This window comes from Saccopteryx leptura, chromosome 1 (assembly GCF_036850995.1).
Source record: "Saccopteryx leptura isolate mSacLep1 chromosome 1, mSacLep1_pri_phased_curated, whole genome shotgun sequence".
In the NCBI taxonomy this organism is placed as follows: Eukaryota; Metazoa; Chordata; class Mammalia; order Chiroptera; family Emballonuridae; genus Saccopteryx; species Saccopteryx leptura.
Window position 1 is genome coordinate 309059249 of NC_089503.1, and position 20585 is coordinate 309079833.

At 50.7% G+C, this 20585-nt stretch overlaps 1 protein-coding gene across 2 annotated transcripts; it reads right to left on the reverse strand.

Annotated features, from left to right (window-relative positions):
• Positions 1-389: 389 nt before the first annotated feature.
• On the reverse strand, positions 390-20000 carry IFT27 (intraflagellar transport 27). 2 transcript variants are annotated; one of them, XM_066358298.1, is made up of 7 exons: positions 19626-20000; positions 13501-13580; positions 13059-13118; positions 11980-12039; positions 9882-9999; positions 8730-8839; positions 395-3444 (listed from the first exon to the last, which is right to left on the reverse strand). In XM_066358298.1, exons 1-7 carry the CDS (start codon positions 19657-19659, stop codon positions 3346-3348), a joined length of 561 nt encoding a protein of 186 aa, XP_066214395.1. In that variant the 5' UTR covers positions 19660-20000; the 3' UTR covers positions 395-3345. The 2 variants fall into 2 exon arrangements, with proteins under 2 accessions (XP_066214396.1, XP_066214395.1); XM_066358299.1 differs by lacking the exon at positions 11980-12039 and having other exon boundaries at positions 390-3444.
• Between the last annotated feature and the right edge of the window lie 585 nt (positions 20001-20585).

A 20585-nucleotide genomic window follows, 5' to 3' on the forward strand; every position in this document is an offset into this window, starting at 1 on the left:
CCGTGGAGGGTAGTGAACAGAAGCTTCCACCTCAGTCCCAGAGGAGACAGCGGAAGCTCTTGGCGCCTGTGCCCTCGCGCGGCAACTGGGAGACCCTGGCTGTGGTGCTTTCTGGGTTCCACTGGGGTGGAGAAGTCAAGTGGTGGCTTAGCTTTCTCTTCTATGGATTGTAGGTGATTCCAGGGCAGGGTCTGAGTCCCATCTAACTCTGTAACCCCGTGAAGTCCATACACACAGTCTGTGCTCATCTTCTGGGTCCCAGTGCTGGGTGCCAGGCTTAGAGAGAAGATGGGCCACCACTGTCACAGTCCACCTCTGAGGGGTTGATGAAGCAGCCAGGCCCAGGGGGTGCCCTATCTCAAATCTTAAATGTCACCCTCTTGGGGAGGTCTTTCCTGAGCTCTTTAGGGAGGTGCAATAATTTTCCTTTGGAAGTAAAGTAATTAATAACCACTTACTATGTTTCTAAAATCCTGCTGGGTACTACAAGGACAGGAAAGCTAGTGTCTTTCCTGCACTGGCATCCTGTAGCCTTTGTAATAGAATCCAGATTCCTTCCAGGATGGCCCCTGCCCACCTCATCTCCTGCTCTTCCCGACATACAGCAGACACCTTCGCTGGTCTGAAGTTCCTTGAATCTCCAAGCTTGTTTGTGCTTCAAGGCCTTTGAACCTGCTGTCCTCGCTGCTGGACGGCTTGTACCCCAGATGGCTACGTGGATCTCAGACCTTAATTCCAATGTCACTTCTTCTCAAGAGCATTTCCTATCCACCCAAGCAAGTTATCCCACAAATCACCACCCATCACAGGTCCATTTTGCTGTCTGTATAGCACTTAGTATTGTCTGAAATTATTTCCATCACTTATTTATTGTAGAACCAGTTTATCAGGGAATCTTGGCTCAGTGGCTCCAAGCCTAAACCATGTTACCTTTTACAATTGCTTCATTCCATTACACTCTGCCTAGTCTCCCTTCTTGCTGGGCCCTCATGACAGGGTGCTCTGAACACACTTCAGGCACTCTTCGTTGTTAAAACCCAGCTGGTTTAAATCTCCAAGGCTTGGCTCAAAGTTCCTCTCCAGAAGCAGGGAAGGGAACAGGAGCTCTCTTTCTCCCTGGGGTGACCCCCTGGGACTGGGGCGCTTGTTTCCTTTGTAGGCCTCTCCTGGTTTGGTTCTGTTTGCCATGACCTCCCTGGAGATGGGGGTGCCTGGCTGTTTTGGGACTGAGCCTTCTCTGGCTGGCATTTCCTCAGGAGTGTGCAGTTATGCCCCCCGCCCTGCCAGCAGAACAGCCCCTGACCTATCCAGGGGGAAGCAGCTCCCTTTTCCCAGGTCCTTTCTGGAGAGCCCAGTGATACACCCTCTCTGTGGCTCCTGCTGATGGTGCAGGCTTCTCCCCACAGAGTCCCCCCAATTTCCCGGGCTGCATGCCAAGCTCCCCCAAGGACACTGTCACCACTCTGTGCCTGTAGCTGGCACTAGGTCCCTGCAGCTCAGCAAGCATCCAGCTGGGGCACAAGGTGCCAGCCTCTTCTTGGCAGCAGTCTCCATCCCAGGAGTCTCGTGGGACCTTTTTGCTTGGTTCTAGGGGTGGGACAGGAGAGGGAGTGGTACCCACTCACCAACACCAAGTCTGCCCTCACTCCCTCTGTACCGCTCAATATTCTTATAGAAACAGGGATGGACAAGGAGGAGTTGGGGGTGGCTTCTGGTGGCAGGGACAATTCTGCCACCTCCTGTTATGCCACAGGGAAGGTGTCTGGACCTAGCCTTTTTGATCTCTTTGGGAAGTGTGTTACTTAGCATCAATTTGTCCACAGCTGTGGTTCCCAGTAACCAATTCTGGGGCAACTGGTTGTCCTTGGTTGTTTTTTTTGTAGATCTTTCTGGAACACGTGAGAGCAGCCTGGCATGGCTAGTGCCTAGAAAAATGCCCAGCAAACTGTGGGCCCTTGGTACTATCTTCTAAAAGATGACTCAGTAGGAAGACTGTGGCTACAGTGACTTCATGGCGAAAACTAGAAGAGGAAGGGGGAAGGGAGGGGCCTGATGTAGGTGACTCCATGTGCCTGATGTCTTTCACCTGTCATTTCACTTATCACAGTGACCTGGAAGGGCTGCCTAACCACCAGCCTTTGCAGATGGAAAGGCCCCCACCTTCTCCAAGCCAGACTGAGCTCAGGAGGAGACAGAAGGAGGGCGGGCAGCTGTGCGCCGGGCTCTGGCGTCCGTGATCCTGGCTCTTCCATTCCTTGGCTCACTCACTGAGTTCTGACTCTGGTTCTTCATTTGTAAAGTGGGATAAGCCTCTACGTTGTAAAGAGTAAATTAGCTAATACATGTAATGTGCTTAGCTCATGTAGAGACATGGCGGGTCATAAACAGTAACCAGAGCCATTTCCATTATTGTCACTATTGTTGGGACAAATCCAGGTCTGTCCACCCCCACAGCTGGCACTCTCTGCATGACACCCCACTCCTACAAGGCCCGGGAGTGGGGACTGGGGGAGGGAGGTGAAGCCCTCTGGGCCTCTACAACTGAAAGAAGCCGAGACCCCTGGGTAAGGGTGACAGTCAGGGGTGGCCTTCGATGCCAAACCATGGCCCGCAGCCTGATGTAAAAGGCGATGAGGAACCTCTGTGGGTCTTTAATCAGAGGAGTGAAAGCGGTGTTTTAGGAAGATTAATCTGGCAGCCGAGACAGGATGGAAAACAGTCAAGCTCAGTACAAAGAATTATGACTACTGCCCTGCGCACTGAGAGGGGGTCATTAAAGGAAAGTGGCCTGGTTCTTGGCTCCCCGGGTGCTCAGGGTTTCCGACAGCTGGGAGGGGCTGGCCCCTTATTAAGAAGAGGCACTAAGGAAGGCCGGCAGAGGGCACTGTTCTGTTGGTGACAGTGGCCTCTGCAAAAGCACACAGGCATCTGGACAGGGAACAGGCAGCAAAACCCAATGCGTTAGAATCAGGAGTGGGCTGTCAGCCCCCTCAGCCCTGTGGCAAGCCCCAAGCCCAGCATCTCAACTGCAGCAAACTGTAAGGAATTCCAATCCTCCCGTGGGGTGGGGTTTGCTCTCAGGGAAAGGTCCTTCAGGGATGGTGGGACCACGTGTACGACGGGCACCAGCCCCCCACGCGACGCCAGCCGGTCCACGTAACCAGCCTGACTCCAGGGCTGCTCTGGCACCGGCAGCCAAAGTGCAAAATGGAAGCAGGATTGCCCCCACCAAGAATGGAAGGAGCTGCTTCTCCATCTTCTCATTTTATTTAATGCTCAATTCAGCCTCCTCTCGTCTTCCAGGGAGATGGCGCACTGCCGGGCCGCCAGCAACACCCCAGCCCCTCACACCAGCGCATGGAAAACCTCCAGCTTCTCCCGGTACAGCTCGTGGAACTGCCTGGCCAGACACTGGAAAGGGGCTTCGTAGTTCTCCATCTCCTTCTGTGGAGACAGGTGGAAGAGCAGGTAGTGTGTGTCATCACAGAGCACGCACTCCTACCTCTCGCCGGGAGCTACACACAGTCACCTCATTTGACCTTTACACCATTTGGGGATGTTACTATCATTGTGCCCATTTTACCAGAAGGAAACTGACACGGAGAGATTAAGTAACTTGTCCAAAGCCACACATCTGTCAATGGTGGAGCTGGGTTTGAACCTAGATCTGTTTCTACAGAGCTTGAGACAGGATGTTAAAAGACTTCTTTCTGGCCCAAAGGCCACACAGCAAAACAACAGACAAGAAGGATCCCATACTCCTAAGGGTGGGCCGGACAGGACAGACCAGTGGCAGGCGGGCCAGGTGGGAATGCCAGCCAGGAGCTGCCTTAATGGGACTGCAGGGACAGCTTCCAAGAGGATGATGGGTCCCGACAAGAACAGGCAGCCAGGCCAAGGCTGCAGCAGGGGAGAGGAGGTATCCTAGCCTGAGGAGGTATCACCTGTCAGAAGGAAACTGCAGGTGAGAGAGTGCCACTGATGGGGGGTGAGGGGGTATCTCTGAAGTGCTCATAGATCATCAGCCTGAGACACCTGGCATGACTTGAGGGGCCACAGCAGGTCCCAGCAGAGATTTCAAGCCCCCATCTCTCTGCTTTCCCTGCAGGCTGTGAGCTGAGCTAGGGGAGGGCGCGGGGGCAGAGACGCAGAAGCGGCCAGCCTGGCCCTGCTTCCCACAGCGGCTGGGGGAGGTACTGACTCTAACTCAAGTTAGGAATTTTGAGTCACCCAGGACTGGTCATCTTAATAACCGAAATAATACTTTTTGTGCCCAAAGGACTTTCTCTCACTCTCTGTGTGCATATACATTACTTAAAAAAATTCTAATTCCATTTATTTAAGCTAAAAACAACAACAACCAGTTCACCCATTTTTCCCACTCCTGCCTCTGGTAATTGCCAATCCGTTCTCTGTATCTATGAGCTTGGGTATTTTTTTAAGATTTCACATATTGGAGAGATCATACTATCCTTTCTCTGTCTGACATTTCACTAGCATAATGTCCTCAGGTTTCATCTATGTTGTTTCAAATGGCAGTTTTTCCTTCTCTTTTATGGCTGGATAATATTCCATTGCATATTTATATTATATATATCATAATTTCTTTATCCGTTCACCCATCGATGGACACTTAGGTTATTCCCACATCTCGGGTATTGTGAATAATGCTTCAATGAACATAGTGGTGAAGATAGCTTTTCAAGTGAGTGTTTTCATTTTCTTCAAATAAATACTCAGAAGCGGAATTGCTGGGTCATATAGTTATATTTTTAATTTATGAAGAACCTCCATACTGTTCTCCATAGTGGCTGTATTACGTGCACATATTTTTAATTTTTTTAAAAGAAATAAGCTGGCAGGAGAAAGAACCCACTACTTCCAGTGCAGCAGCTCAGCTAGGAATCAGTTTTCAGACAATCCTTAGCACCTGGCAAAAGTGCAGCCTTGATAAGAGGCAATGAACTATCCCCAATGAATGGAAGAATTTCCAAACCAAAGAATGTGACAAAGTCACCAAGCTCATTGTGTCACAGACAGCAGTCTGGGGCCTCAGGCCTAAGGGGTGCAGGGGCCCAGCTGGTCTGTGCAGAATCCAGCCTAGAATTCAGAGCCCCCAACTGAGAGGAGCAGCCTCCCTACTAGGCCAGCTGAAAGAAATGCACAAAGGAAACCACTTCCGGTGGAGAAAGTTACCTGGACTGTCTAGCAAGGGAAATAAACCCCAGGGTGGAGGACACAGCTGGCCAAGAGGAGGCAGATGTGGCAGTAAGGGCTGAGTGTGATCAGGACACAGGATGGCTGGTAGCCCAGAGAAGCATCTGCACTAAGCCCATGACTGCTGAGGACAGGGAAGCCGTCTCTCTCCAGTAGGACATAAGAGAAATAACTCTGTTACACCTTCAAGGCACTTGTTGTGCAGAGCATCAACTCCTATCCAACGCTAATGTCAGAGAAATTGGACCTGTTTTACACCGTTCACAAAATTAACTCAAAATGGATTAAAGACTTGAACTTAAGACCGGAAACCATAAAACTCTTAAAAGAAAACACTGGGAAAGAGCTCCTTGACATCGATCTTAGCAATGATTTTATGGATGTGACACTAAAAGCACAGGTAATGAAAGCAAAAACCAACAATAGGACTAGGTTAAACTAAAAAGCTTCTGCACAGCAAAAGGAATGATCAACAGTGCAAAGGTAACCTATGGAATGTGAGAAAATATTTTCAAACCACACAAATATACTGCTCAAAAAAATTAGGGGATATTTTATTGCTTCATATTCATTTTGAAATATCCCCTAATTTTTGTGAGCAGTATATAAGGGGTGAATACCCAAAATATATAACTCAGACAACTCTTTAGTAAAAACACAAATAATCTGATATAAATAAATAGGCAAAGAACCTGAATAGACATTTTTCAAAGAAAATATTCAAATGGCCAACAGGTACACGAAAAGGTGCTCAACATCATTAATCATCAGGGAAATGCAAATCAAAACCACACTGATCTCACCTCCTGCCCATTAGAATGATGCATAAAAAAGACAAGAAACAACAAGTGCTGACAAGGATGTGGAGTAAAGGGAGCCTTTGTGGTGGGAATACAGATTGGTGCAGCCTCTATGGAAATCAGCATTATGCTAAGTGAAATAAGTCACACAGAGAAAAAAATAGCATATGATCTCACTTATGGGTGGAATCTTAAAAAAAAACCTCATAGAAACAGAGAGCCGATTGGTGGTTGCCAGAAGGGTGGGCGATATGGCTGCAGGTGGTCAAAGGGTACAAACTTTCAGCTTTAAGATGAATAAGTTCTGAGGTTGGAATTACAAAAAAAAAAAAAAAGTCAAGCAATCAAGTAGGCAGGCACCACCTTTAGGCCTGCCTGCCACCTGCGCTGCACTCAGGAGAGAGGAGATGGGCTTGGTGTCAGGGGCTGGCCATGTTGCAAACAGCATTTGGTTATATTTCCTCTTTAATTACAGCTTTCTTTTTTTTCTTCTTTTTTTTTGTATTTTTCTGAAGTTAGAAGCAGGGAGACAGTCAGACAGACTCTGCATGCGTCTGACAGGGATCCACCGGCATGCCCACCAGGGGGTGATGCTGTGCCCATCTGGGGCATTGCTCCATTGCAGCTGGAGCCATTCTATTGCCTGAGGTGGAGGCCATGGAGCCATCCTCAGTGCCTGGGCCAACCTTGCTCCAATGGAGCCCTGGATGCGGGAGGGGAAAAGAGAGACTGAGAGGAAAGAGACGGGGAAGGGTGGAGAAGCAGATGGGTGCCTCTCCTGTGTGCCGTGGCCAGGAATCGAACCTGGGACTTCCACACGCTGGGCCGACACTCTACCGCTGAGCCAACCGGCCAGGGCCTAATTACAGCTTTCTTAACCACGCTGCCTCAGTGGGGGTCTAGTTAACTTGCACAGTTAATACCAAGTGCGTACTGCAGCCTTGCCAAGTGCAGTCTATATCACCCGTGTCCACAGCGCAGCACAGAGCTCAAACCGCAGCTCAGTGGCCTCTGAGGAATGTGTTGGGATGGGTGTTAATTTTTGAGTTCCATCAAGAGCTCTGGGGAGTATGGAATGGTGGGGTGAGGGGGCAGTTTCACAATATGCATGTTGGAAGGAGAATACTAAAATATTGTTTGCTGTGGGTAGTAAAAGCTCTCCACTGTAAAAGCTCACTCATTTGAACTTCATTAATTTAGCAATTGTGATAATTGGGCCAGAGGCAAGAGTGGCCTTTGTTTGTACACTCTATGAACTCAAGGATTTAGTAAATAATAATAGTATAAGATTACTAGGGGAGATACTTATACTGTAAAAAGCTCACGTACATCGAGTGTTGACTGTGCACTTTGTGCTAAGTGGTTTCATATTCACCATCTGACTTAATTCTCATGTCACTACTCAGTGAGGGACATGCCTCATTATCCCCACTGCACAGGTGAGGAGCCCGACCACCCTTCCCCGTCTCTTTCCTCTCTGTCTCTCTCTTCCCCACCTGCATCCGGGGCTCCACTGGAGCAAGGTTGGCCCAGGCACTGAGGATGGCTCCATGGCCTCCACCTCAAGCAGCATGCTGAGACCCATAGCTAGTTCTGCCACTCACCATGGAGGGCTGAGCACGGCCTGGACTTGCTACCCCTTCCTTAGAAAACCATGCTTTTGGGGGAAGATTTTAAAAGTTCACATCTGCACAGCAATTTAAAAGCAGCATTTGTCAGGTTTCGTAGATGCAACAACAGAAGGGCCTATAGCTTAAGTAGATTTCAAGTAGAAAATAACCTCCAGGTTATTTATTATTTGGGCCACTGACTCTTCTGGAAGGCCAAAGAGTCAGGTCCAGAGGCCTACGGCCAAGAGTGAGGTCCTGGTTACAACCATGGATGTGCCGGGTCTCCAAGTCTCCCCAGCAACCCTGCAAGGGGCACTGCAGCCAGCACCTTGGCACTGCAGCCAGAACCCTGGCCCTGCTAGCTCTGAGATGATGTCCCTGGGCAGCTCCTGCAGGGGTATCTTCATTTCACCCCCCTCTGTGGAGAAGTGTCACACAAGCACATCTTGCCGGTATAGCCTGGGTCACATGCTTGCACCCTGGCTGCGGGGAGGCTGGGACCTAAAAATTCCCAACACAGGAAGAGGGCTCACCAGTACTGGACAGAAAATATCATGAGAGGTGTGTGCTGAGGGTGGGTAAGGAGGGTGGCCTGGAGTTACCAGGGCCTGCAGCAAGGCAGGACAGGGAGCACTGATGGGAATCAGAAACTGGGGATCCTAATCCTGACTCAACCCTGTAATAGTCATGTGACCTTGGGCAAGTCACATGCCTCCTCAACATGGAAGTGGGAACTTGGGGACCAGCTCCTGGTTCAGAAGACTGAACATGGGGGTCTATGAAGTAATGTTCCAGCAATACCTATCCCACAGTATCTCATGCAAATGTCCAGCATCACTGTAATCAAACACAATCCACTTGTATTTTTCACTAATTGAGATACAACTTTTCCCAGGGCTGACTTGCTGATCTGCTTTATTGAAATTAATGAGTGACTCTTGCTATATTGAGAAAAATTCTTGGGCTAAGAATGTAAACATCAGTTCCAAATTCATCTCTGCATATGGTAGACTAACAACTGATGCATGTGAAGTCATGTGAAAAACCACTTCCAGCAGAGGTCTACTCCCAGCTTGGTTACGGAGAAAGGAAAGACACTTACCACGGATGTTTCAAAACATTCCAGGCCTTGGCTCAGCGCCCACGCCTGGGCCTGAGCAGATTCCACCACTCGTCTGCTGGCCAGGTCTGTCTTGTTGCCCACTAACACACCTACTCAGAAGACACAACCAAAGAATCACAGTTAACTGGCAGCCAGGGGGGCCAGCTGGCGAGAGAAAAGGGCAAGCAGACTGATTTTGAGGGCGCAACTAATCATCTCAGAGGCTGCTTGGTTCAAGGTGGTGAGCAAGACAGGGACAGGAAGGTTCTGACCCTAGGGCCACAGTGGACAGGAAGGTTCTGACCCTAGGGCCACAGTGGACAGGAAGGTTCTGGCCCTAGGGCCACAGTGGACAGGAAGGTTCTGACCCTAGGGCCACAGTGGACAGGAAGGTTCTGACCCTAGGGCCACAGTGGACAGGAAGGTTCTGACCCTAGGGCCACAGTGGACAGGAAGGTTCTGACCCTAGGGCCACAGTGGAGCTGGCTCTGCTCTTCACACAGCTTTTGCTCGGCCTCTTCTAGACTCCATGCACATCTGTTTGCCTTGTCTCCTAAGGCTGCAAGCGCCCTGGAGGCGAGGGCCAGATTTATGCGCACATTTGTGATAAATTCCTAGCTCGTGGAGCAAACTTTAAAAATGGTCATTAATACTAATCTAAGGACTGGGCTCAGAGTCAGGGATTCGGAGGGAATTTAGTTCTGTCCCTAGCTGCATCCGCTGCAGCTAATTTTTGAGCCTTTCTCTGTAGATCGTTCTCCTGGTCTATAATGAGGAGAATTTGTTGATCTCACTTAAGGGTGAAAAATAAACTGATTTAAAGCATTCAGAAGTGACAACAGGAGTCGCATGTTTACTTCTGCCCCACAGACAGGAGAAAATGAGGAATTCTTCCTGGGTGGGCTTTCTGGAAGTAACAACTCACATTCCTACCACAGCCCCTTCCCCTGCTACCTGAGTCTCCCCACCACTGCGAGGTGGGTATCATCATGCCCATTTTATAGACTCAGGTGTGTGAGAACTCACTGAGGTTTCTGTATATAAGCCATATCATTCTACTCAAAGCCCACGGCACCCACAGCCAGCTCTGCAATGACCCTGTGCTCTTGAACTTGAAGGACAGAGAGGTGCCCAGATGCCTGCAACTCCTACCTGGGAGGGGGGTGCCTGGAACCTGTGACCGTGCCTTCTCCAGCCATTTGCTGCAGTTGCTGAAGGACTCCTCACTGGTCACATCATAGACAAGACACAAGACATTGGGGCTCTCCCACTGTGCAAGAGGGACAGGATGTGCACCTATCAGTAACAGGGAAAATGACTTCTAGGCTGGGAGAAAATTGGGCCAGTTTTCTGGGAAGGGACATTTGGATGAAGGGACATGAAAGACTGTAAAGGCCACAGATGTGAGTCAGAAAACAGCCATACCCACAGAAAAAAACAGTTCACCCAGAGGCATGCATGGCAGGCTGGGCTAGGCACAGTGATGAAGTCCATCAAGGGCGAGATTTCATATCCATGCCAGGCTCTCTGCTGGGCACTCTGGGCATCATTGTGAAACCTCCCAACTTTGCCAGGCTGGTCTCAATGTCCCTACTGTGCAGCTGTAGTGTGGGGTGACTGACTTGCCCAGGTCAGATATGCTTTCAACACCAGGGTAGGACTGCTGCTTTTCTCCACCTTGAAATGCTTTTGCCTGCCACTGGCCTCAGGAATTCATTCTTCCACTGTTCTTACTGACGGCCCGCTATTATGCAAGTGGTATGCCTTTCTGCTCTGCAGGCCTAGAGCAGCATCCTTTCTTCCATCAGCCAGCTGCCGGATGCTTGTTTGCTTGCATCTCCTTAATAAGGGCTGGCTTTTCAAAATGCAAAGGATGCTTTCTGCTTCTCCTGCAGTGGATCAGCCCTAATCCCAAGCCAGACCACTGGACAGGGCTTACTGTCCCAATCAAGAAACAGGGCTACGTTCTTGGGGTCTGTCACCTTCAGGGGATCCTCAGAGTCCTGGGACATCTGCTGCTTGGCACAGGGCCATAGGAGAGCGCTACCCAGGCTTTGATACATGTGACTTAACTCATGGCCACGCCTTGGTCTCTGGAGACCCCTGCCCTGCGCAGTGAGAGCCCGGTTTATTTCTGGGGTGTCATCACCTCCCAGGTGTAAGGGAGAATCCTTTTCCCTCCAGTTGTCCTTGGGAGGTCAGCCCAGAGTCGCTCTGGAGGGCTCACTTCCCTACCCCCAGGCTACCCTGGCTCCCAGAGGCCTCCAGGTCAGGGAGCACAGACTAAACGGATGATTCCTGACAACTTCGCTCCACAGACTAACTCAAGAGCTTGCGCTAGAGCTATAATGACCACCCCGTTAGCCTGCAGGAGGCTCCTCCTTCCTCCAGGCCTCAGTGAGCGATCAGGACAGATCTGGGATGGAGCTGAGCTGAGCTGTAGTGGGGGAGCCTCGAGTCCAGGTGGGAGCTGATCAGGGCCCTGACCGGCTGGGCACACCTCTCTTCTGCCGAGAGGGCAGCACCCAGTGCCAGGCTGTGCACTTAGTAGGCTGGCAGGTGGTAAACATGATTGATGCATGAGGCCAAGCCTGTGTGAACCTACAATCATTAGCTCTGTTTCTCTCAGACAACAAAAAGGGGGCAGAGAGCAGTTTCCATTAAAATGTAGCCGTTCTTGGAAAGGCAGCGGAGGGCTCTTGAGAGTGCAACCCTTCTAATTAGCTCAGTGGCCCAGATTAGCTGAACCGTTACCTGGGACAGTACAGCAGGCGGGACCCTGACAGGACGACTAGATGGGTGTGTGGAGTCCTGGGCGGAGGGGGCATGGCCCAGAGCCAGGCCCATGGGACCAGGGTGTGACCCGGAAGGGGAGCCACAGGATTGGCCTCTGGGGCACCCCCACCCCCCAGGGAGGAAGGAAGTGTGCACTCCTGCTCCGGAAGGAGCTCTGGGAGGTTGAGGAGGGGGGCTGAAAGGACACCCTTAGGAGGCAGTTACTCAAAAGAAGGGAAGCCCCAGAGTGGGCGGCTACAAGGACTGAGCCACAGAACTCTGGCACATTTGGAACCTGGCCATTCAGAGACGAGGGCCGGGGGGAGTCACATGCAGGAGCCCAAGGGTAGGAGTGCCCCTTGCAGAGTTTTGCCACAATAGCAGCTCTGGGCAGCCAGGGTGCAGTGACATTTCTGTGCGAGCATTGTAAGGGGGAGGTGGTGGTGGTTAGGAAGTAAAACTGCATGCTACTTGCCAATTTATCCAGCATTTCAGAAAACACCTCTTTGCCGGCAGAGTCAAAAATGAAGAGCTCCTAGAATCAGAAAGGCATGTTCCAAGAATGTCTGGGGGGTGGGGGGGCATGGGCACTGGCTGCGAGTCAGTGGTACTGCCCTCAGCTCAATGCACATGTGCACACACACTCACAAGGGCTACACCTTCTCCCCAGGGCACAAGGAAGATGATGGGAAGAGGAGCGACCCCCAGCACCTGGCGAGGCAGGACTGCGGTTTCCCACACCGACCAGCACTTTCTGTGCGGCGCTCACCTCTCCTAACCTCGAGTGCAGAAATACCAGGAACAAGCTGCCTTCCCACCTGGCAGAACAGAATGCTAAACAGGCTGACAAGTGCTCTGGTTTCCAAAAGGTCATTCTGCACTTTGTTAACCAAATTGATTTTCAAATCTTAAAACCATTCTTTTTAAAGGAGGTCACTGAAAAGGCCTGGGAAGGTGTGTAAAGTAGGACAGTCTGTCATCATTCTGGATGGCTAAGGTGTGTTTCTGATGGAGAACACAGGATGACCCTTGCTGCCCCAGTGCCAAGCCCATGGGAGAGCCCCTCCCCCATGTTGTCGTCTAGAACGTCTCCCTAATTTCCCCCTTAAGCTCCCTCCAGGCCCTGGACAGCCCCTGGCTGGCTTCCCACATGGGCACATGCCGTCTACACATCAGTGCCATAATCGGAGCTGCGCACAGGTTATCTGTGCACTTGTCTTACCCCTTCTCACGGCATTAGGGGTACTTAAAATTGTTTTTTGCTCATGGATCTCTTTAAGAATCCGGTGATTCTTAAACCTTCTCCCCAGAAAAGCACATAAACATAACATCTTGCAACTCAATTTCAAGAGTCGGGGGGAACCCAGGTAAGAATCTTGATGGAGAAGTTCTTCCGCCCTCCCTAGCAGGCTTCCCCTGTTCCACAGTTCTGTTCCCAAATGCTCAGGCCATGTCCTTGTACCATGTCTCTCGTAGGGAGGATGATGGTGACCATGGAGACCCTGGGCCAGCTGCAGGGGTACGAAGCTCCCTCGGGTCAAGGGCACCACTTACCACACTGTCCCCTGTGTCAGGAACTGGCACCGTCTTCACCACCAAGTCTACCCCTGTTGTCTGCCAAGGAAAACCAAGAATGTGTGTGTGTCAGAGGGCCCCCAGCGGCGTGCTATAGGGGGACATGACAAGCACCTGATGCCCAGGAGACAGAACCCCAGCTCAAGCATTTGTGTTCTGGACTCACTTTTGGTGCAGATGTCAGAGAGGACCAACTAGGCTTGTCCAGCTCTCTGCCCAAGAGCAAGCTATGCGTGGTGACAAGGTCGACCACTGGCTGGTCTGCTCTGCACAGACCCACGCCCCCTGGCTTTTGGAAAAACAATTCACATGTGGCCATTCAAGCAGCCTCTTCAGACCCCTCAGGGCTTCTGAAGCCTTTTTGAAAAGTGACCTCAGGGTTATCTGATTGCCTCACAGGCCGCCCGGTCCCGTGTCTCACCAGGGTGTAGTTCTTCTGGAAATGGGCTCCATCGCTGCGGAAGATCTGCGCCAGGGCAGTCTTGCCCACTGCTGGGTCTCCTGTGAGGATAGAGCATGAGACAAACATCACTTTCACCCTCATCCGACTCTAGAACGCTAGTCTAGAAACCAGATACTTCACTGAGTTTTCAGGGGAAATGTACTTGATTCTCATGGGAACGTCTCTGAGGTTGCTGGCAGGGCAATGGCTCCATGAGACCAATCTTTAAAAGCTATGGTGGCCAGAGTCACATTTCTTCCAGGCTAATCCTTTTGTCCAAAAGAACTGACCCAGAAGGTAATGGGGTGTAAGGAGGGCTTCAGATCCCTGGAAACATACCCTATGGGAAAACCTGTCACTTTCAAACTGGAATTTACTTTGAAGTCTTGAAGGTAAAGAGGGGTGACCAGGCACAGATAGGCTCAGCAGACTGAGCCAATTTGAGTTTAGAGCTTCCATACTTAGGACCCTGCAGACTTTTTATGGTGGGGGTGGGAAGTGGGAGGGTTTCTGCATTTATGGGAAACAAAGAGATGCTACACGCACCATCCTGAAATCCATTTCCGAGGGATCTACTGCCCTCCACGTCGGTGTGCCCATCTGTGACCAACGTGGGCCCATCTTCCCAGGGGCCAAGGCTCTCTGCAACAGCCACCTGTTTTCTCCAAGCTTGCCTCACACTTAACAGGCTTACCTCCTCTGCGTTTCTGTTAGTCGAGAGCCCCATAACTTGGTATCTCAAAACTAAAGGTTTATGTCATAGTTTGAGTCTGAGATCTGGACATCTCACAAGACTGTTGGGGGCAAGTTAATTGGGAGTTCCTCCTCCTGTGCCCCGAAGGGAGCTGGAAGCTCTTCCGTGCCCATCCTTAATTGCCCTGTGCCACCCTCACTTCCCCACCGATGGTTCTGCTTGGCCTCCTTCGAAGCACTAAGACCTTCTCCACCTTGAGAGTCTGACACTGCTTCTCCACCATCACCCAGCCCCCCAGCAGGGCACCGTTTCCGCCTTCTCCCCACAGCGTTCGCATCCCCCTCGACTTGACTCCTTTGGTGCAATCTCTTCACCTACACTTCCTATTTCAGTCGTTTCAAAGTTTCTCTTTACTTGGCTTCTCGATAGCCTGCCACACTGTTCACTTTTCAGTTAGTTTTGACTTTTCTCACCTATAATTTTCTCTCATGAGACAATGATTTGACTATTCATGGCATTTCATTTCATGTTAATTCCTCCAGGTTTGAGCAAGCTATTCAGGTCTTGCTTTTCTATTTGCCACCACGTCTTACAAAGGAACCAGCACATGTGGAGTCTCCCTCCTGAACCCATTCGCACAATCTCATTCAATTCCTCCCTTCCCCACCAGGACGGTCATTAACTCCATCTGACAGGTGAAGTCCATTGAAGCTGGGTAACCTCCCCAGATGCTGATGTCATGCGCTCTCAGCCAGACCCCATACCTCTCCTTGAGCTCAGGGACCCCTCTGACCCATTAACACTAACCCGACAGGTCCTCGTCACCACAGCCTTTCATGACACTGGGGGCAACCACAGGCTGGAGTGTCACCTGGAGTACCCCCAGTCTCAGAGCAAAGAGCACACCACTCTCCTTGTGTTGTGACTGCATCCACCCTCCTGACTCCGATCTGGTTTCTGAATCCCCAGTTGGAAACTGGCTTTTCCCGGTTGTGAAATTCCCCACAGATTTGTTCTGGTTAATTTCATAAATCTTTCTTCCGACTGCCAGTCAAAGTCACCCACACTCATGAAAAGCCTCCTGTGTCGGCTGAGGCATCGGAGCACAGTGAGAGGAAGGAACTGATAAACACATCTGCAGAGCAACAAGATGACAAGTGCAAATTCAAACAGCACAAGCTGAGAACCCAAGTGTCTGAGGGCACATCAGGGAAAGAATGAATGAGTCGTTTCATCAGTGGGCAGACTTCCCAGGGGCAAGGCTGAGCCTGGGGGTGATGGCAGGGTGGGTCACTGCTTGACAGAGAAGGTGACAACTGCAAAGGCACAATGCAAGGGTGACCTCACCAAGTCCAATGGCCTTTTTCAGTCCTCATGTTCCTTGACGGAAGAGTCGGCCTGGAGCCCTCTGGCCCTGGTGTCCCCGCCTGGTTCTCCTGCCTTCCAAACAGGGGCGCCCCTGTGGGTCTCTCCTTGGCCCTCTGCTCCCATCTGGTCTGTCCCCTGTACTCTCATTACCTTGACTGCCACTCCTGTGGACGTTTCTTGGAATAATGGGTGTAAGTCCAGGGGCTGTCATCATGGCCATTCATATGAAGGTTCGCATTGAATTCGGAAAGATGGTAAAAAAACAGTGAAGCCAGAGGATGGGGGGCCATTCCTTTATTAGTCTTGCACCAGCCCACGAGCAAACAGGCAGGGAAAACACTTCCCTTTCATTCATTCAGAGCCCAAAGCCCTGACACATTCTCCAGTTCCACAACTAGGAGAATCTTCTCCGGTCGGTTCCTCCTAGAATCAAAGCCTCACCAGTCTCAGTGGAGCTCGCAAAGCCCCTCAGCTCTGGTTCCCCATCTGCACTCCGTCTCTTTCCCTGCCAGCATGGCTTCCCCTTCAGCACCCTGCATTCTCTCTGCTCTCCCTGCAAAACATGGCTTCTTTCTGCCTCTTCTCCTCCTTCTCTTTTCAAAACTTTCTGGCAGGAAAACCTCTCCTCCAGCAAACATCAGCCCTTCCCAAGCAGGAAGGTAATTTGCAATTTCACAGACCACATATACCTGGCGCTGCCCAGCCTCCATTTTCTAACAATAAAAGTGAGCAAACTCAAAAAATACAAATTTTACAAACTCATTTGCCCAACAATGGGCCTTCACCCAATCTCAGTTTTTCTACACTCAGGGTCAGGTTGTGTTCCCCCCAATCTGTACCGTTCATAATGTCACCATTTATTCTCACTGTCCCACAGTCATCTCTGACTCTCCTCCTTCCTTCCACATTCAACCAGTCTCCTCTTCATTCCTGACACCCTTTGCTGTATCTTCAGCCACATGACCTTGGTTGTCACTGCTGACACGACCCTGGTTACCTCACACCTGGGCTTCTGTCACAGCCCCTAACCCACCCGTCCAGGCCCTGTCATGATGCTGGGGCTGGAACAGGGTAAACATGACCCTCCCCTGCCAGGAGCTTCCTGTCAGGCCCTGCCGATGCACGTGCTACAGAAAGACTGGAAGGAGGAAGGCGGCCTAGCTCCCACACACGTGCTTGTGGTTTCTCTTCACAGCAGCCTAGCGATGGCCTTCACCCCAGCAGCACTAGTTAGCTGCTGTCCCCAGGTTTTGTATTCCCAGACCAGTTTTATTACATCCCCTCAGAGCTACCAGTGGCCCCTTCCCAGAGGTCTGCCTCTCAGCTCCCCAGGATCCTCCTGAGCCTCGACGTCCTGAGGACGCCCCTTCCCTGTTCCCCAGCCCTGGGGCCAGGATACCTTCTGCAGTGACTCTAGGTTGCCCCACTGTCCCCCTTTGTCTGCCAAGTCCTCCATTTTGGATGAATGTCCCACACTAAATCCTTACCGCTGAAACACTTAGTGCAGTTTCTGCGTTTGGCCTGGACCGACTTCTGGAGCACTTTGGTACCAGGAATGGTCCTCAAGCCCTCAGGATGGTCTGAGATTGGTTCGGTTGTGTCTTGCCCTGAACACATGGCTGAGCTCCTTGCTAGTGGGCAATGGGTCCTAGTGATCTGTGGCATAGGATGGCTTCACACGCCAGTGACTGAATTCCTGAGGTACCACATGAACTGGGCAACCTCCTGAGGTCTGGATCCTGGTACCACACGACTGGGCAACCTCCTGAGGTCTGGATCCTGCTCTGGGGGGGGTTCTCAACCCTCTGGCGACCCATCTCTATCTACCAGTTCTGTGTCACCTCAATGTTTTCCTCCTGTTTTTTTAGGTCTTCAACACTTGTTGAACCCATTCTATATATTAAAATTTCTCTGGTGACATGCCTAATGTATATTCTGTTTTCTTGGCTGGGGCTTGCCCCAAAACACTACCCAACTGGCCTTCTCTCCCTTTTGTATCCTCCCCGTTTCGGCCCACCCTGAGCTCAATGACAGCAGATGGACCTTCATGACATCACCGTTCATCCTGTCACTCTCACACAAAGCCCGCCCAGGGTTTCTCCCACCACACACCTTCAAACGGAGGCCAGGCTGGAGGTCAGGAATCACTCAGGCACTGGCTGAAATCAGGCGAAACAGTACTTGAGGGAGTGGGTGCAAAGAAGGGTGAAGAGTCTAGAATCAAGGCTTGTGGGCAGTGCAGCCTGGGGCCAAGAACAAAGCCCTGGAAATCAGATCACCCGGGTCTACATCCCAGCTCTGCCACATCCTGCTGTGTGGCCCAGGGCAAGTGCTAACCCCTCTGGGCCACATCCACCCAGCTGCAAATGACGATGACAATGAAATTGACCCCAGAGAGTTGTGTGAGGCTTCGGGGAGATGACTTCAGTGAGATGGCTGCAGTGAGGGTCTAGCACAGTGCTGGCACGTGGAAAGTGCCCAGTAAGTTAGCTCCAGGATGGAAGTTGAATTAAAAAGTAAGAAGAACAGCCATAGAAGAAGCCCATTAAAAAAAAAAAAATAACTGCCCTGGATGGGGAGGTCAGTTAGTTAGAGTGTCATCCCGGTATGACAAAAAGTTGTGGGTTCGATCCTCAGTCAAGGTACATACAAGAATCAACCAATGAATGCATGGATGGGTGGAACACAAATCAATGTCTCTCTCTCTCTCTCTCCCATTCTCTCTCTAAAATCAATATATAAAAATGTAAAAACTCTAACTTCAGAAAATAAAAACATTTCCACTTTATCCCTGAGGAAACTGAGGCTAAGAGAAGTGCTCTGTCCAAGAGGACACAGCCATCGAGAAAAACAGGATTATTTTTGTTGCGCAACACTGCCTCCCCTGGAGCCCTGGAAATGAAAAACCTCTCTTTTGCTCCAGTATGATTTGAGTTACTGTTGTCAATCATCTTCTATGTTACCCTTTTATTTCCAAGTTAGAAAAGTCATTAAAAATATCATCTATTTCAGTCTGGAAGAAATGAATAAAAAGAAAATCTCTTTTTCTTCTTTATAATTTCTCACTGCCTCTTTCCTGAGCTGGTCAAGGAACCCTGGAAAGATCACATGTTTCAAGAGTAACACAGGTTAAGAGTTTTGGAGTTGGGCAGATCTGTAGGTTGAAATCCTGCCTATGACAGTGCTTCACTAGGGGTGACCTTGGGCAAGAGACTTCAGCTCTTAGCACCTCAGTAAGATCAAAACAATACAGCACCTATCCTAGTGTGCTACTCCTCTAGTGTTAGAGGATGAAATGAAATATGTGCGCCCGGCATGCAGTAAGGACCCAATAAAGCACAGATGTATTCTGTGGTCCCAGGTCTATCATCCAAGCAAATGTCTTTCTAAATGTGCAGCCTGATACAAAGACAGCACCACAAATGTGAATGCCACATATTCTCATTCATTCTACAAATACTTACTGCAGACCTACTAGGTTCCAGATATTGTTCACGGTGCTTGGGCTGCATCAGCCAACAAAACAAAGACACTTGCCTTTAGGGGATTCAGTATTTGACCCCCTGAGCATGGGGCAGCACAGGAGCTTTGGGTTTTAAAAACACACATGCGCTTTTTGCAAACTTTGGTCAACTGTACATCCCTCTCTTTAATCCCTGTTATCAGAGAGGGTCAGGAAACATCCCATAAGAAATGAATAACCAAGTCACTGATGCCTTACTTTGGGGTACAACACGCGGGTTAGTTGGAGCACCTTTGATGTGCTTAGTCTGATGTTTAACGAGTCTACGCCTCCTGAGTACAGCTCAAACTGGTGAAGGTGGTCTCAAAGTACGACAGGGAGCCGGGAAAATCAGCCGGAGCTATCAGTGTGCTCTAAAAGATAATTCGTCTATGCCTAACGGAATTTACACTATTAAAAATTGCATTAAGTTACCGTTGGGAGAGAGAAAAGAAAAGAGGGTACACAATTTACGTGAACAAAAGCTCTCGCTAACTTATGAGGTCTCTGGACTCCGGACACTATATATTTCAGACTCACCTGCCAGAATGCATTTGGCTGCCAGTTTCACCATGGTAACCAACCACCTCCACGGACCAGACAGGGGAAGAGCGGCCGCTAGAGGCGTTTGGGGCCTTGGCCGCGGTGAGGACGGGGACAGATGGGGCCTGGACCCTTTGTGCTGGACGGGGGCGTCTATCGGACGCTAGGGTTGGGGCGGGGGCATAGGGGAGCTCCAGATGGGGCCCGGCTCAAGGCCTCAATAGGCCGCCTGGAAGGTGCCAGCGAGGTGAAGCGGCTCTTGTTCCCCGCCTAGCCCCCGCCAGGTGATGATCGTCAGAAAAAGTGACCCCGCAACCCTGAGCTCCAAGCACCGCGCCAGACGCACCAGCCGGGTAACCACCGCCAGCCTGCCCCGCCTCCTCTGCCTTCTCGTTGACCCTCGATTGGCTGCTATCAAAAGCTCCCACCCCGAAAACTATCGAAGACCAGTGGGAGGAGGGGGCGGGGATAACACGCTTTTCTTCAATACAATTCGTAGTACTATCTGCTCCTCAAGCCTTTACCTCTTGGCTAATGGTTTTTGGAGATGTCAATTACTTCCAATTCCCACCCCTCCGCGCTGCCGGGAAGTTCAGGGAAAAGGTGCTCCAACATCAAGTAGCCAGAGCGGTGATAAAAGAAGCTCTCTGATTGGCCAGAGGCTGGCTTGGCCCGTCTTCGGGAGGAATGGGGATTCGCCGTATCTCCTTCCTTCCTGGATGTGGATTCGCCTACTAAGGGTCCCGTCGAGAGCGCGGGAGACTGGGGTGGCGCCTGCGCAGTAGACGAGGCCGCAGTTACTGAAGCGGCTTTTGGAGCGTGTTTGACGAGGTGAAGGTTCGTGTTGCTTCCCCAATTCCCAGGTTCTGGGGAGCGCGGCCATGAAGTGCATCAAGAAATCCAGTCCTTGCCCCGCATCCCGCAGGGAAATTCCTTTTTAAAAATCCAGGGATGTTA